General features: G+C 45.8%; 2 protein-coding genes across 13 annotated transcripts in view; one reads left to right on the top strand and one right to left on the bottom strand.

The window, feature by feature from the left end:
• Tstd2 (thiosulfate sulfurtransferase like domain containing 2) overlaps positions 1-10448 on the top strand; it is a 22794-nt gene extending 12346 nt beyond the window's left edge. For all 10 annotated transcript variants that reach the window (XM_031377306.1, XM_031377310.1, XM_031377304.1 and 7 more), the window contains exons 5-10: positions 383-508; positions 1246-1351; positions 4561-4679; positions 5130-5288; positions 5878-6016; positions 8258-10448. In XM_031377306.1, the coding sequence (XP_031233166.1) occupies positions 383-508; positions 1246-1351; positions 4561-4679; positions 5130-5288; positions 5878-6016; positions 8258-8490 (882 nt within the window). In that variant the 3' untranslated portion in view covers positions 8491-10448. The remainder of the gene's footprint in view (positions 1-382; positions 509-1245; positions 1352-4560; positions 4680-5129; positions 5289-5877; positions 6017-8257) is intronic.
• A 176-nt stretch (positions 10449-10624) lies between these two features.
• Tmod1 (tropomodulin 1) overlaps positions 10625-16583 on the bottom strand; it is a 79605-nt gene continuing 73646 nt past the window's right edge. For all 3 annotated transcript variants that reach the window (XM_031377313.1, XM_031377314.1, XM_031377315.1), the window contains one exon: positions 10625-10888. In XM_031377313.1, coding sequence (XP_031233173.1) covers positions 10824-10888 — 65 coding nt within the window. In that variant the 3' untranslated portion in view covers positions 10625-10823. The remainder of the gene's footprint in view (positions 10889-16583) is intronic.

Here is a 16583-nt window from a genome sequence, read left to right as displayed (position 1 = left end):
TTTTTTTAATTCCACTTTTGACATTGTTATACCTATGTAAGCTTCTTGGGCCTCCTGTGAGGAAGTCCTGGAGCACATCCTCAGCCTCTGAAAGCTTCTATCTATAGCCTGGTTTTATAGACTCATCTCAGAATCCCCTTTGGCTACTGGACTATTGGAACTCTGCAGCAAACAGGCTTTTCAGAGCTTGTTTGGCACAGGCTGAACAATAGGCTGTGCTGCTTCAGAGGGACACTTGCACTTTATCTTGTAATATTGTGGTGACCACAGCAGGGCCTCTGCTTTTCCTCTTATGCTCATTGACATAAAAGGGACCTTTAGTGTATCGTGGGAAGACACCCAAGCCAAGACAGCAGTCTTTTCCTCTCCTCATGTGTCTCAGATTCGAATCGCTACTGAAGGAATCAATGGAACTGTTGGAGGAAGCAAAGTGGCCACGAGACTCTACGTGGACGTCATGCTTTCCTGCCCATTATTTAAGGACTACCTGAGCGAGGATGACTTTAAGGTAAGAGAATAGAAACGGAGCTAAAGCTAGAGCAGTCTGCTTCTGTGGGTCACTGAAGAGCACACGCAGAGCCACACAAACCCTTTCCGCTTGAGCTCCAAACCAGCAGGCTTGTCACCGATTCCATCGAGGGCCATGTCACTTGGCATGTGAGCATCCTCTCTAGATCCTCATCTCCCTTCCTATAAGGATGGTACAGTTAAACAAGCTGGTATCTAAGTCCTGGAAAGACTGCTTTGCAGATCTCTGTGGTGACTGTGGTTTTAGTAAACCTGAAATTAAAGTTGACACCACATCAGAATAGAGTTGTGGTTCTTTAGCTGAGGTGCTGTGTCTAAGTACTGTGTGCTCTGTCACAGTATGTGGTAAGCTGGTGGGAACACTTCACTAATTCTCATGCTGGCCACAGCAAGATACTAGTGGTCACTGCCCCAGAACAAAAGCTGGTGTGTGATCACATGCGACTCTCTCAGTATGCTGAATCACATGAACACAGCCACACAAATACAATGTTCCTGCATATGGAAGAGGCACTGGAAATATTTATTAGCATGTGAATTATCTGGAACATTTTGGACCATAACTTTATCTTTATTGAAAGTTCCTTTAACCCCACCCCCTTTCAAGGTTTAGAATTTCAGATATCATACTATAAAACATACCATAATTCTTACATTTGGCACTTGTCTTTACTGGCAGTGTGACAAGTAAACTCTGTCTTGTTTCTCCTTGGTTAGAGCAGCAAAGGAGGGTCTCACTGCTTCCCGGAATTGCGAGTTGGTGTGTTTGAAGAGATCGTGCCTATGGGGATCAGTCCCAGTCAGGTCTCCTACAAGAACCCCGGTATGCTGTTTTAAAGAATTGTTACTTTTTGTCATAGATATAAAATGTAATAGACAAATAAGAAAGTTAAATAGTGATTAGCAAAAACTTGTTGTCAGTCTTCTCTTTAAAATAGCCACGGGGAGGCTAACACTTTAACACTTTAAGTCCATCCAGCACTTACACCGGCTTCTGTGGTGCTTATGGTAACTTAAAAGCTCACCTATAGAACCAAAGCACATTTTTCTTGGTGATGGTTTGGCAAGAAGTTGTTTCCTCTTTCTAGAGAGAGCAATTTGAAGGCAGTGTGGTTATTTTTTGCAATAGTTCATCAGCAAAAAGAATGCATGGGCTTTTGCCACAGTAAGCAAATGGCTTTCAAAACCAAAGCAGTATTCTAGAACATTCGATCCCTGCTTCCCTGTGGTTACTATAGATGACTGAAAGACATTTGTTTGGCAGGGATTTTTGGTTTTGTTTTACTTTTTACCATGAACATTTGCAAACATTAACTAGAATGCAGAGAATAATAGAGTGGCCTTCCATATGCTTACATACAGCCCCAGCAGCTGCTCATTCATAGCAAGCCTCCCTCAGTACCCCATCCCTTTCTCTTATCCTAGATCCTGTTATTCTATTCATAAATCCTTTAATAAACACTTTTAAAAGGAAGAGTAACATTAAGTGTAACCATGTCTAAAACATTTTAGCAACAATTGCTTAATAAATATCTTGTCACTGAATTTCCTGCTGTGTGATGATTTAAGTTTCTATTAAGATTAAATGAGAGGATCTGGGAAGATGGGTAAAGCACTTGTCACTCAAGTGTGGGAACCTGAGTTCCATTCCCCAGACCCACGCAAAGCTGCAATCCCAGTGCAGAGGCTCACAGGCCAGCTAGCCCACAGGACCCTTGCAAACAAGATGCAAGGTGAGCACTGACTTCCACACAAATAAAGAAAAACAAATGTAAATAAGATCCCTTTAACAAGAGAAAAAAATGTTTTTGAGCTTGTACATTCAGCTCTCCCACATTGCAGATTGGCTTTCCAGGATCTCAGTCATTTGGCTTGTAGAGTTTCTCAGAATCTGGACAGTGTTAAGTGCGTCCCCTGGGGTAGTCCTTAGTTGATTGTCTCCTGGAGTTTCATCTCTCCCTCACTGCAGATCAGGGTTTCAGAATTATATGTACTCACTTACTTGTATTTGTGTGTATGGGCTTAGAAGTCATGAGGCTCAGTTCTTTCCTTCCTCCATGGGGTTCTGTAGATCAAACTCAGATCATGAGACTTGAAGGAACGTTCCTTTACTTGCTGGCCCATCTTGCTGGCCTTGCAGATGAGGTTTGTAGGCACCTAATCCTTTGTGTATAGAATGCCCCAGTGTTGGATTAGTGCTAGTTACACCCCAAGAGGGTAGTCTTCTATTCACTTATCTCCCCTAGATTGCTATTTAGGCTGAGAGTTTGCTCACAGAGATTGCTGTCTAGTAGAAATATGGGAGCCACATAACATTATTTTCAGTTTCTAATAGAAATAGAAACAGATGAAATTAGCTTACATAACATGAATAAATGAAGTATATCTAAAACATGTTACTATGTAATGAATACAAAAACTATTAGTGAGGTTGTTTACTCTTTCACACGTAGGCCTTGGAATGCAGTATGTATGTCACGTTTACCGTTACCTTCTTAAAGCATGTTCAGGTAGTTGTCAGCCACAGGTAGCTAGTAACATCTATGCTGCCAGCTCTGGGCCAGAGCCATGATCAGATCAGGTGTAGTCCCTTTCTTTGCCTCCACTCCCATGACTGCTTCCTAGGTAGGATTGTCTTCTCTCAAAGAACAAAGGGCTACCCACTTCTAAGGCATTCATTTTTCATAGGTAAATATGAAGAAGAAGGCCAGGAGTTAAGCTAGAAGAAAAGGGGTTAGTACAAGCATCTTGGAAATAGGCTCATACATGAAGAGATAGAACCCAGGCAGGGTTGTGTCTACTTGGTAGAGCTCTACTTGGTGTGGCAGGACACTGCTTGGGTGTTGAGGGGAGGCTGGGCTGCAGCAGTACTGGGCTGTCTTTACCTGAAGCCTGTGATTTACAGGGATCTCTTGTAACCCCAGCGTCTGGGTCTCTGTCTCTTTGCATCCTTCCTGCCGGAAGAGCAGCAGGGAACACATTTGACTCCCTGAAGCTCCCTGCAGGGAGAAGGCAAAGAGAATTTCCATGCTTCTCATAGTTTTGAACCTCAATTTTTATGTTACTGTTTTGGGACCCATGTAATTATATGACACTGACCTGAATAACATCAGACCTGGTTACATTCTGTAATTGTAGCTTTCAGAATTGGAAACCTAAACTGCTCAGGGAACCTTTTCTCTCTAGGTTTAGAGAACTAGTGAGTGGTAGTTGGGGTTTATGCCCAATGAGTGAGTCTCCTGTGATGCCATACAGCTCTATCATGAGTGTCACTGGAGGCCCCCACCCTGAAGTGTGATTATCCCACAATGCCAAGTTCACTCTAAGTTGTTCACAATTAGTGAGCTGTCTGGGGACGTTTCTGTTCTGAGAGTCACAGGCAGAGACTCCTCAGGCTAGACCCTTCCTCTGACCTCGCGCTCTCTCACACTCGTCCCTGTCTCTCTTCTCTACAATTGGAAAGCTTTTCTTCTTCTCCACCACCTTCTCTTCATGTCTGTTCGTGTTGTCGCCTCCGCCTGCCCTCTTCTCTTCTGCGTGCACAAATACAGATACATCTTCTTACCCCTGTATCGAATACACATATGCTCAGACTTTCCTTTAACATCACACTCTCAACTACCTTGGTCTAACCCAAGGACTTAGCCTTGAACTTGTGCTTAGCTTTTTTACTTGACACTTTGAAGACTGTAGTGAGTACTGAACATGTTGAAGCCCCTTTGTAGACAGTGACCACACAGCACACAGTGGACTGGCACTCCAATAAATCCCCAAGCATCTGGTTTAAGAAAAATCCCTTATTTCCAAACTGCTGGAACTCTTTAGTCTCGTGTTGGAGTAAGGAGATGGCAATACTGGGCTGCTGAGATATCTCAAGCCAACCGTGAGCTGCTGCCATTCCTGTCTGCTCTAATTATAAAAAGAGGGTTTGATGGAGAGGGGCAGAGCCAGCACTTCAGTCAGATTAGGACAGCTGGGGTTAGATTTTCATTTCTCATTTTGTTTTAATGTAAATGTTTGGCTTGGTTTTAGGAATCCACTTATCCCCTGGTGAATTTCATAAAGAAATAGAAAAGCTTTTATCACAGTCAAATCAGGAACAAGGTGATACTATCCTACTGGACTGCAGGAACTTCTATGAAAGCAAAATAGTAAGTAAGATCCAGAACTGAGTGGCACGAAGTGGTAGGTGTGCCTTACCACTGTGTATCCCAGGTGGAACCCTTAGCCACATCACCCATATTCCTATACCAGCATCATCAGGAAAAACCTAAGTCCTGAGCTCCAGGTCTGTTGAGAAAACTTAAAAAAATATGAGTTAGAGACATCTTGGCACATAAAAAAGATTTTGTTTCCCATGAACCTACCCTGTCATGTGCCAGTGACCTTGTGAGAGCTGCCAGCATAACCTCCACCATTACCCCGAAGAACCTATAAGAAGGGAACCCACAATCCCCGCTCTCGGGGTCAAAGGGTGAGAGTGTGGGATGCGAACTTTGGGTAGCAGATGCTCTTTACCCAGGTGGGGGCTCTTACTGGAAAGAACTAGGTTCCCAGCAGGTATATTTTTCTAATCATTTCCTTCTGTCCCCATGTTGTAGGGACGATTCCAGGGCTGCTTAGCACCAGACATCAGGAAATTCAGTTACTTCCCTAGCTACGTTGACAAAAACCTTGACATTTTCAGGCAGAAGAGGGTACTGATGTACTGCACTGGGGGCATTCGCTGCGAACGGGGTTCTGCATACCTCAGAGCCAAGGTGAGCCACTGCAGGCCCAGCACACAGATGAAGACCATCCACTCACCAGCCTGTGTGGGGCTCCCCACCCCTCACTCCACCCCTCACCCCCTGCTCACCACTAGTCGGCCGAGGGATTTATTTTCCCTGGTACAGTTCCAGCACTGGGTTTGTAAGTATAAAGCCTGAACTTCTTAAGTCTCCAGCACTTAGCAGTCTTGAAGACTCATCAGGCACAAAAGAGTAAGCTTAGCTGAGCAGCTCCCTTTTCTAATCCTTGTGCTTGATCCTGAGAAGAGCAAATTCAGTAACGATACATGTCCCAACAGATACCTTCCTATATTTAGGGGATAACGAAAATAGTTAGGCTTCCCAGGGTCTCAGAGGGTGAAGGGCCTGCCCACTGTCATCACTCAGCCTTCGGTAGGCAAACTCTGGCCAGGTGGTTCCTTGACCCCTTGGTCAGCATTTTCCACACGCTGCAGGGGCCCCTGGGAGCCCCTGGCTGATGGGCACAGGAGGTAGATTCTCTGCTTGGACACTCACCACCATGGAACTGCTTCTAAGTCTCTATTTGTTTGTTTGTTTGTTTGTTTGTTTCTACACCCAGGGAGTGTGTAAGGAAGTGTTTCAGCTCAAGGGTGGCATCCACAAGTACCTGGAAGAGTTTCCTGATGGCTTTTACAAAGGAAAGCTGTTTGTTTTTGATGAGCGGTTTGCTCTGGCCTACAACAGTTCTGTGGTATCAGGTAGGTCAGCCTGGGTCCAGAGCCATATTAGTACAGGTCAGAATCAGTTACTATTCTAGAGCCATTGCCCAGGGAAGGGCAATGCCAGGACACCTGAGCATCACATTGAGCCGTGAAAGGCACTGTGCTGCCATCTTGTTTCCAAGCAACTGGAGATGCTGGGTTGAAACAGGCTTCAGATGGTGATGGTCACTGTATACTGGGTGGGCAAGTCCTTGCCTGGAGCTGGACAGACAGACTAAATCATGGACTTAGCCTAGAGATAGTGTATAGAATTCAGGGGATCTGAGAGTTGGGGTGAGAAAATACTTAAATTTTCATTTTCCATAACTCATGACAAAATTGAAACACTTCCAACAGAAGCAGACCAGTTGTGCCAGGTGTACTGGGCCTTGGTCTCCAGTGATCCCAGTCCTAACACACCCACTGCTGTTGCTACGGGTGCTCAGCATGGCATAGCGGTCATCCCAGTCTCACAGTGGGCGTAGGTAGGCCTCCCACTGACTCTTAGTTAATGTGTTATCATATAACATATAGCTTTTGTTATATCACACACTTTGAAAATTATTTTGCCATTTTGTATTTCTATACAATTGGTTTCCTTGATAACATGATACATTTGACTTTATTCATTTAAAATTATTTTTCATAGACAGGGTCCATATTCATTATTAGGCAGTGGGTGACCTGTGGACATGTTGTACACCTGAGGGCATGTTTGGAGGTCTGAACAGGAAAACACAAGAATGCTAGCATACCCTTGACCAAAGACTGGTCCTCTTTTATGGGGAAAGTCTTCATTGGTTGGGCTGCAGCTTCAGGAGGGACACACATGGAGCCATGAGGGAGGAATGGGACACCTGCTTAGACAGACAGGTCAGCCAAATCAACCCTGGTGATCAGTGGGGCGACATGCCACAGCCAGATCGTACTTCCATCCCAGAGTGCACATCTGGAGGTGAGAGTGGACAGGTGGGACAGGGCCATGAGGGTGGCCACTCCAGCCAGCTGGTCACATTGCAGCCTCGTTGGATATAGATAGGAAAGGAGAGACGATCCACAGAGCATGAATTGCCCTGGATACTATAGCTTAGTAGTATCTGAATGAAAGCATAGGTAGGCAGCCTTAATGGCTGCTAGAGTTTCTAAAACATTTTGGTTACAGACCTCTTAGTAAGAGTTGCTCATCTTCTCTCCTTCCCTTCTGATCTTTGTAAAAAAATTACGTTCCCTTATCTACATGCTCATGTACATTCCACAATGTGTGTGTGGAGGTCAGAGGATAACCTACAGGAATGAATCAGTTCTCTCCTTCCACCATGTAGGTCGTGGGGATGGAACCCAGGTCATCATTCTTGGCGGCAATTGCCTTTACCCACGGAGCCATCTTGCATGCCCACTTTTCTGATCTTTTCTCATGGCCTAATATTGGTTTCATTTAAGCCTCAGATCTGCTTTATAGCAGGGTATAGTGTAGCTCATAAGTAGAAAACAAATGAGGAATCCGTAGAGGAAATGCCTGCATGCAACTGTAATATGAGAAAGGCAGAAGGGAGACTGCTGTTCTCAGAGGTGACTAGTGTTGGCCAGGAGGAGTTGGATGGTCAGGTGTCCTGGCAATGGCCTTTGGTGGTGGCCTGGGGTGGGGCATTGTGCATTCTACAAGTTGGATGTAATGTGGAGTCGTCTGTATTTAGGTATGTTGTTTCCCTGGGAAGGGAGATTATCTGAGGGAGAGACTGAGGAGTGATACTGTGGTTTCAGAAGCTCATTCTCAATGGAAGAAAGCAATGGATGGAGGAAGAGGAATCAGAACATAGTTCCCAGAAGCAGCCTCTCCATACCACACCCCCTGACCCCATAAAGGCCTTCTTTCTTAGATGACACAAATAGTATTTTCTTTTAATCTATCTGTTTCTATTTTTGAGACAGGGTCTCACTGTACACATAGCCCAGGTTGTCCTTAAACTTATGCAATCTTCCTGTCTTAGCCTACCAGGTGTTTAGGTCATACGTGGTACCACCCTCACCTAACTTGGAAATATTCCCTTGGACCAAAAGAGTATATTAGATTCTAGTGAACTAAGGGTTATTTTAGGAATTGGAACTTATCTATGCCTCCTCCTCAACCCTCCCTCTGTATGTGTGTATGTGTGTGTGTGTGTGTGTGTGCGCGCGCGCGCGCGCGTGTGCACATACAGGCAAGGAAGATAGAGAATAATAAGATCCTTTCTTTCCTAGAATGTTCATACTGTGGAGCCCCGTGGGACCAATATAAACTCTGTTCTACTCCCCAATGCCGCCAGCTTGTGTTGACCTGTCCTGCCTGTCAAGGACAAGGATTCACCGCCTGTTGTGTCACGTGTCAAGACAAAGGGGGCATGCAGACTTCAGGCCCCACCCAGGACAGTTTTAAAGAAGAATGTGAGTGTACAGCCCGGAGGCCACGCATCCCGCAGGAGCAGCATGCATGACTCCCTGTGAGCCTGGACCGGGACCTGGTGCTGGTGAGGCTGAGCATCATGGTCAGCATTCACTGAACACATGCAGACTTAAGTAGCCATGTGCAGACTGTGAAGGTGGTAGGAACAAATGGGGAGTGTCCATGTTGGTCACTGCCAGTATAGCAGATGGCCACAGGCAAAGGGGATAGGGAGTCAGTGTCGGCTGCCTGATTTACCCTTTGATTCAGAGGATGCTAGAGGCTGGAACAAAGGTAAACCATGTGGGGTCCCAAAGGTGATGAGGGATTGTCTTGAGCTTGGTGGCTCTCCACCATGCAGCAGAGTGGTAGGCATTGCTCTTGTCAGCAATCATTTTTACCTTGCAGCAAAAGGATAAAAGTTGGGCCCTGGGTGTGGACTTTTAAACCAGGCCCGCTACTATCTTTCCCTGCCTCAGCCTCTTCCCTAACTTCCTAAAGGCTCTGTGGCTCTGATCACCTTGTGCCTTGAAGCATTTACTGAATCTGTCAACCCATTCCTTTATATGTGATCATGGCACTACTGAGTAGTTGGCCAGAGACCATGCGGCTTCAGAATCTAAAGTGTGTACTACACTCTGTCCTTCACAGAGGTCCTCTGAAAGAGATGGCCCTCACCTTTATTGATGTGGTGTCTTTAAAGATGTTTCTCTAGCAGCTCTGCATTACCCAGCATCCCCTTTCTCAGCTTGTAAGTGTTCTCAGGGATCCAGATGTGCAGCAGGCTTTAGGTCAGCATCTGGCACACAAGACACTTCATTAGTGAGCTCATTCAGCATGGTAGCAACCCATCTCCTGGCCTTTGGGCACATGTTCTTATCCCATGATTCTTAAGAAGCACACGGAGCCACACATAGACCAAATGGCTTTAATATTATTTTGCAGTTTCCAGTGATGCAGAATGCAGCTGTAGTTGTGTTTCAAGGAGAAGCTGAGTGGGGCTAACTGTCCCTGCAGCTTGGTGCCACTCCTGGGCCCATGTGCAGCCTCAGTGGACACTCATAGTGCTGAGGCCCCGACGCCACCTCTAGCTACCCTGTACTGTCCATAGCGTTACAGTTCGGTGTGCAGACTTTCTCTTAAGTCAGAAGCCCCTGGCTTTGCTCAACAGCTTTGGAACCTTGTCATTACTATAATATTGGCTGAATCCCTAAGGAAAATAACTCCCCAAAGCAACAAAAATACTAGTTTAACTGGCACTGTGGTCTATTAAAAGGCACAAGAACAGTGTATTAACATTTTTACTGGCTCCCATGGGGTTAAAAAAGGGATCCAGCAGGAAGGCCAAGATTAGGTTTCAGAGTAATCCCTTGTGTTGCTTGGCCAGGATCTCCTAATTCCTTACCATTAGAATGCTGTACTCTGCAGTCCTTCAGAGGCTTCATTTGTGGGCAAGAGCTGTGTGATTTGATTTGTCTCATAAATGACCAGGCAGGCACTTGGTGTCTGTAAGCAGGGCCATGCTAAATACCACAGCCATGGTGTACTGGAAATTCACCCAATGGTGTTGATCTCACATAAGTCATTGGCCCACTGTGGTATAGGAAGATGTTTTTATGTGGCTGTAAGTTTTCATCCATCATGAAGTTGGAATTTAATAAAGAAGAAAAGATTTCTGACTGCAGATGAGTACCCCGCACGTGTTCACACAGCACTCAGAAGGATGTCTGTTGCCTGGCGTGGTGGGTTTTGAAACTTGAAATTTCACCATTGCCTTTTTCTCCCTCTTTCTCTTACCTGGCAGAAGGAATCCTGTGTCTTTCTGACTCTTAGAATATTCTGGGCTTGTCTTTCATTCTTAGGGGGTATGGGGTTTGATCCTGGAATCAATTTGGCAGCTTTAATCTTGATGTTCAAGTTTCAAGTAGGGGTTGAAAAATCATGATTATGTGTTCTTTTTACTGAGTTGCTATGATCAAATCTGAAATAAAAAATTGTTTAACCATGCTTCCAAACTAGGTGGGAAGAGTGCTCTGTGCTGATGCGTTCCATGTTGTAAGTGCACCTAAGCACCACAGCATGGCCACCAAGGGGCTCCTGGGCTGTCTCTGCCAGTGTCACGCTGTCTTCAGCAAGACCTGCTAGCTTGAGGGCTTCTGCATTTTTAAATAATTACCAGACTGAACTTCTGTGACTAACGAAAAACTTCACATTAATCATATTTGTAAAAGGTCCAACTACAGTCACTAGTTAACCTAAACCTTAGTGCACAAAGAACTGAACCACAAGAGTTCCACGCCAGCATTTGCCTCCTGGTCTCCATTGGGGAACACACATTATTGGTAGAACATGTCCAGTTCATAGGCGTGGGCTTCCCTTTGCACACTAGACACCGCTGCGGCACTTGGGAATAATAGGCCCCGTCAGGTCTGCGAGCCTCCTCTTCCTCACTACAAAAAAGGAATGAAAAAGAGATGTGAGCCAGCTGTCCCTGCCAGTCCCAAGTGACTGAGTCTGCTTTTCAAGAACAGTTACAAGAAAGCTGTATAATTTGTCCCTGTTACTAATGAGTACGTGGTAAGATGAACATACCTTCTTCACATCTCTTCTAAATGACCACACAGTCCCTCTGCCTCCACCCCCACCCCCCCACACACACATTCGCCAGTTCCTACAGGGGCTCCACAATTGAAGACTGGATCTGAGCAAAGTTCACTTTAGCTAGTCTTAAGACTGGAGTCTTAGCCTGCTAAAAATGTTTCCCCTTGCTCCTTCTGGGAATGCCTGGCCTGCCTCCTGCTTATGTTAATAACTGAAGATTGCCTGCAATTGTCATGCCCCCTCATATTTTAACAGTGACATTTCCCCAGGAGCAAGACAATTCATGCTCAAATGCTGTTCATATGACAGTTAAGCCTGTAGACCGGGAAATACGAGCCAGGAGGTTGCAGACAGGAGATGAAAGCTTAGTGAATGGCTAGGACGACACTTTGGTACAATGAGAGGGAGCATCATATTGGCAGATGAAGATTAAGCAGCAAGCTATTTTCACTGCAAGAGAACACAAGGTCAGGGAAGGCCATAGATGAGATAGAGTACAATCAAGGGGCCTGCTGATGTGGCAGAGGCAGGTAACCACTGCTACCTATTTAGTCAGTGGAAGATGGTTTCCACTTGGAAAGCTGAGGTGGTGTAGCCACCAGCTCAGAGCCCAAGTTGCAACACCCCAGTCAACTCATACATGACTCAGATGGGGCAAGTGTGTTGTGAAGGTGTGGCTGAGAGCTGGAAGCTGGTCACAGACTCACAGATGCCCAGTGTGGATCCCTACCCTCTTCCCTCATCCCAGGTCAGAAGGAGGAATGCAAACCAGGATAGGTGGGCAATCTGGAAGGAAGACACTGTATAGCCCCATTACTGAAGGTGACTAACTGTGTCACACGGTTTGGGAACCTGTACAGGAACAAAAACCAAAATTCAAAGAACAGAAGAATCCTGGACAGATGTGCAGTTTGTACAAGTGAGCCCATCACCCAACATTAACTAGGCAGGCATGTCTGCGGGCTACCCTTATCTCTCCAAACCTATGCTATAGAGTCACCCACCTACATGGAGAACCAGGATTTGAACAGAAGCCCCTCCAAAGGCTCTGGACTCTCCATGTTGTCATTTGCATTTCACAGACATGGAAATGGTAGCAAGGACACGATGTTTGCTTAAAGCTAGAAAACTAGCGATAAAGTGTGGTAGTGCACCCCTGTAATCCTAGCACTTGGGAGGTGGAGGTAAGAACATCAAGAATTGAAGGCAACATAGCAAGTTCAAGACCAGCCTCGGCTACATGAGACTGTCTCAGAAAAACAAAACACCACCACCAACAACAAAAACCCAAAAAACAAAGCTAGAACCAGACAGAGCTAGGATTTGTTACTTGAGTTTCAGCCTAGTGCCTCTCAGTGGTTTGGTTACATGTCCACCATGTCTCATCTGATGCTCACAGGACCAGCTCTCCTCTGTTAGAGAAGAAAGCTGTAGCCCTATTTACAGAACTGGGACTGCAACCTTAGTCACTGGCCTTTGATGGAAAGTACAGAAGGAGACCAGGTTGGGGAGGCAAAAGATAGGAGGGATGGACTCCCATTACTCTTCCTCCTTGTATATATGCGGCTACATCTGAGTGCATGGTTCTTAAAAAACTGGCGTTCACAAAAAGGGGCACCCATGTACTCAGGTGTTATGTTTCCATTTTGATGATGGACCAAGAAAGGGAAGCCACTCACCATAAAAGTTCTAGCAAGTAACTTGGAGTAGAAGCCAGGTCTCTAACTCAACATACTTGTTACTTTCTTTATAAAATAATAGTAATAATCCCCTTGCTCACCATGGCAACAGCCACAGGCTCCCTTGCTTATTAGCAGAGCCAGAGGAGATCTCCAGTCATTGTCTGACCTCCCTTTATTACTTGTGGGCAGATGAATCTTTCTACCTTGTCTTAGGAAGCACTCTGTACTCATTTCTGTAAGTCAGCATCTGTCTGGTGCTATGTGTCATGCACAAGAGTCAATGGATGAAGGTACAAACAGTAAGTAACTTTGACAGAAGATTGCAGGTGTCCTGGCAGACCTCTGAGGTGTAAGGTATGTTTGATGAAGTGGCCCAGGCTTCCTAAGATGGATGGAAAGTAGGTCACTAGGTTATGAAGGAAGAAAGGGTGGAGAATGGTAAGGTGGGAAAGCCTGGTCTGTAAATAAGCTTGTTGGTGGTACTTCTGGGGGGCACTCAGGGTACCCGGAATGGATGCTTAGCCTAGCGAGAAGATGGCTTGTCAGGATGGCCTGAGGAGCTAGCCCTCTCTAGATGACATACAGAGCAGGGCTCTGAAAAGAGACTTCTTTCTGTTCAATCCTTGGTTCTTCCTACCGTGGACCTGCAGTTTTACTGAAATGTGGGGATAATAATAGAAGCCTGTGGCTGGTTGTTAGTAGTATGGGAAGTAATATGATTAGTAATAGGGGAAATGTTCAGAACAGAGCCTGGTGCATCACAGTGTGTGCCATGTTTCTGTCGAGGGACATGGAAGCCACATGGGGGAGTTGAGCCTGAGCAGTGGCAGCTGGCAAGGCTCCTAAGTAGCAGAGTGGAGGGGTCAGCTTTGGGAAGAGTGCTACCGGGAGATGCCCATCTGCAGGACCTGAAGTCGCAGAAGCTGTAGGGGGATGTGCCTGGTTGGACTGGAGGCTGGAGCTGGGAGTTGCCGAGGTGACTAGCCGACAGGAGTCTGGTCAGCATCCAGGAGATACCTAGATTTCTACTTGGGACAGCTGCCCTTAAGGACACTTGTCCTAATGGTTTCAGGATAAGAAGACACTGATTTAGGATCCAGTTAGGCATAATTATTACCAAAGACCCAAAGTCAGTATATCACAGAGGTGCGCACAGCACTACTCACAATTGCCAAGATAAGGAATCCAGCTATCTATCAGCAGATAAATGGGTAAAGAAAATATGGGATCTGTATATGACACTATCTGACCTTAACGCCAAAACTCTGCTGTCAGCCACAGTGTGAGGATACCATGCTGAGTGAAACAGCCAGATGCAGAAAGACGGGTCCTCCCCATCCTCACGTACAAGTAGAATCTGAAGAAATCCAGCAACAGAAGACCAGTAGAATACTAGGTACAGAAGCTGGATCGTGAGAGGCAGGGGTGGTGAGAGGGGGGGTCAAAGGTCAAAAATCTCAGGGGCAAGTAGGTTACTTTTTTGTTTCCTTTGAGACCTTCACACAATATGATATGTTGTTACTAATGGCGTGTTGAGCATTTTAAAATTGAAAGTACATTTCAACTGATTTTACCACTGAAAAATATGGAGGTGCCAGATATGCTGACTAACTTGATGTTAATTATTCTACTTTTTAATCTTGAATTAAAATGTGTACCTCATAAATATATACAATTATAACTTGTTAATTTATTGTTAAAAATTAAAAGATGATTTGAGGTTTACTCTTGAAGTGCCCATTAGAAAGGAGTTGAGACCATGGTAGAGGAGAGATGCTCTGATTGTAAATGTGTTGTTTTCTGCACACCTCCCTCCACTACTACCTAACTTGGAGGCTATGGTTTAGATTTTGTTAAGAGTGCTGGTGGCAGGTTCAGAGGACCCGAGAGTCACCCTTAGCCTGGCCCAGGCTATAAATAGCATGGAGACAGAAGTCATCCGAGGCTTTACGGCATGATGGATAAGAGGTGACATCCCAGCTCTGTCCTTTAACCATTCCCAGGTGTTCTATAAGCATCTACAGAACAGTTTGCTTTGAGCTCAGGATGGGAAAGACCAAAAGATGCAACCGGATAGGCCATCGCAGGCCCTGACTCAGTGCTCCCAAGGTAGAGCCCGCATGCAGGTCCAGTTACTGCAGAGGCCCCAGCGCCAAGCCATTGACCAGGCCTGAGAGGAGCAGGAGGGACATCGGAGAGACCTGCTCACTTCTCATGTGGACTCCAGCACGAGTTGCTGACAACCACAGGACCACGGAGACCAGCAGGTGGATTTCATGATAAAAACAAACAGCCAGCTGGGAAGCTTGGGAGCCTGCTTTACCACAGCACAGCAGCAGGAGGGAGCCCCCAGGCTGGGAAGGTGGGAGACATTGTTCTTTTGCAGGATGAAGCCAATTGTACTGGTTAGAATTCGAGGCAGGTCTCATAATGAAAGTTAGCAAACGAGTAGGCATTTGCATTTCAAACTGGAAGTCACACATTACTATCCAACACTAGGAGTATGGTTTGTGTCACTGAGAATATCTTCCCATGAGAAACATCAAGGGAACAACTACACAGGTAGGCCTCTGGGGTACCTAGAGGCCACTGTCATCATTTTATCTTGGCATTCCTGTTCAGCCAACAGTCATGGTTCCTGCTCCCCACAGGCCTTCACTGAAGTTTCTTTGGTTTACTTGTCCCAAGTCCAATAACGTCAGTCCATCACTGAGGGAAGTCAGGGAAGGAACTCAGGACACGAACCGATAGGCAGGAACTGAAGCAGAGGCCATGGAGGAACACTGCATTACTGGCTTGCTCCCCCTGGTTTGCATAGCTGCCTTTCCTATACAAACCAGGACCATTTGCCCAGGGTGATGATGACCCCTCCCACATAAGCAAATGCCCACAGGCTTGTCTGGAGGCCAATCTGATGGAGGCAAGTCCTTGGTTGACATTCCCTGTTGACAGACAACTTTAGCTTGTATTGAGTTGACATTGAAACTAAAAAGTATAACCATCCTGTAGGGCCAGGCCTCCTATTAAGGCTTGTACCCCAGTCCTTCCTAGAGCTCTTGCATGGTTACCTCCTGACCATCTCTGTCACGCTCTCTTTCCCTTTCAAGGCTGGCCAAAGACCCTCCTCATCAGGATGCTTTGCTCAACTGGCTTCTGCTCCATAAATCACTTCCTCATGCTGTTTGGACAGAGCTTGCAGGCATTCTTGAGTTTTTAAGCATGCCTTTGAGTCTTTTCCCCTAAAAGGTGGCAAGCCTTCATACACCCAAGAGCTAGCCTTTCTGTTACGCCAGGTCACCCAGCACAGCCTAGTCACACCAAGGTTTCTCAGAAAAGTGACGAACCATGGCTGTGACCCAAGTCATAGTCCCCAACCACCTCAGACTTTGCCAGCTCTAGCTTTGAAACTCCTACAGCAGCAGCTTTAGGGAGTCCTTGTGATATGAGTTGGGTCTATAGCCTGGAATCTAAGTCTCAGAACTTGCCTGTCTCATCCAAAAAGATTCCGGCATACCCCTGCAGCACCCCTGACTAGTCATCTGGTATACCCCAGCAGTGTTCCTGCCTAGGCATCTGAGAACTCTTTCTGCCAATGAGGGAACTTCTGTGATTCAGAGAAGACAAGTGACAGTGGATACTGAGTATCATGTCAAATGTTCAATCTGTAACTAGGGGGGAAATGTGAGATTATTGCTTCTCAGAGTACTACGAAGGGTTTTTAAGTGTTGGTTCACACCCACATCACAGCTGGGCCTGCAATAGTACTCTGATAGCTGGCCTCATCCAGTGATTGAGTTGAACCATCACTTCTGTGCTGTGGTAAGTTTGCATCATATTTACGTTTTTTTTTTTTTTTTTTTTT

Source organism: Mastomys coucha, unplaced genomic scaffold, assembly GCF_008632895.1.
Source record: "Mastomys coucha isolate ucsf_1 unplaced genomic scaffold, UCSF_Mcou_1 pScaffold18, whole genome shotgun sequence".
In the NCBI taxonomy this organism is placed as follows: domain Eukaryota; kingdom Metazoa; phylum Chordata; class Mammalia; order Rodentia; family Muridae; genus Mastomys; species Mastomys coucha.
The sequence above is the reverse complement of the archived record's forward strand: the minus strand, read 5'-3'. Positions and strand labels throughout refer to the sequence as shown.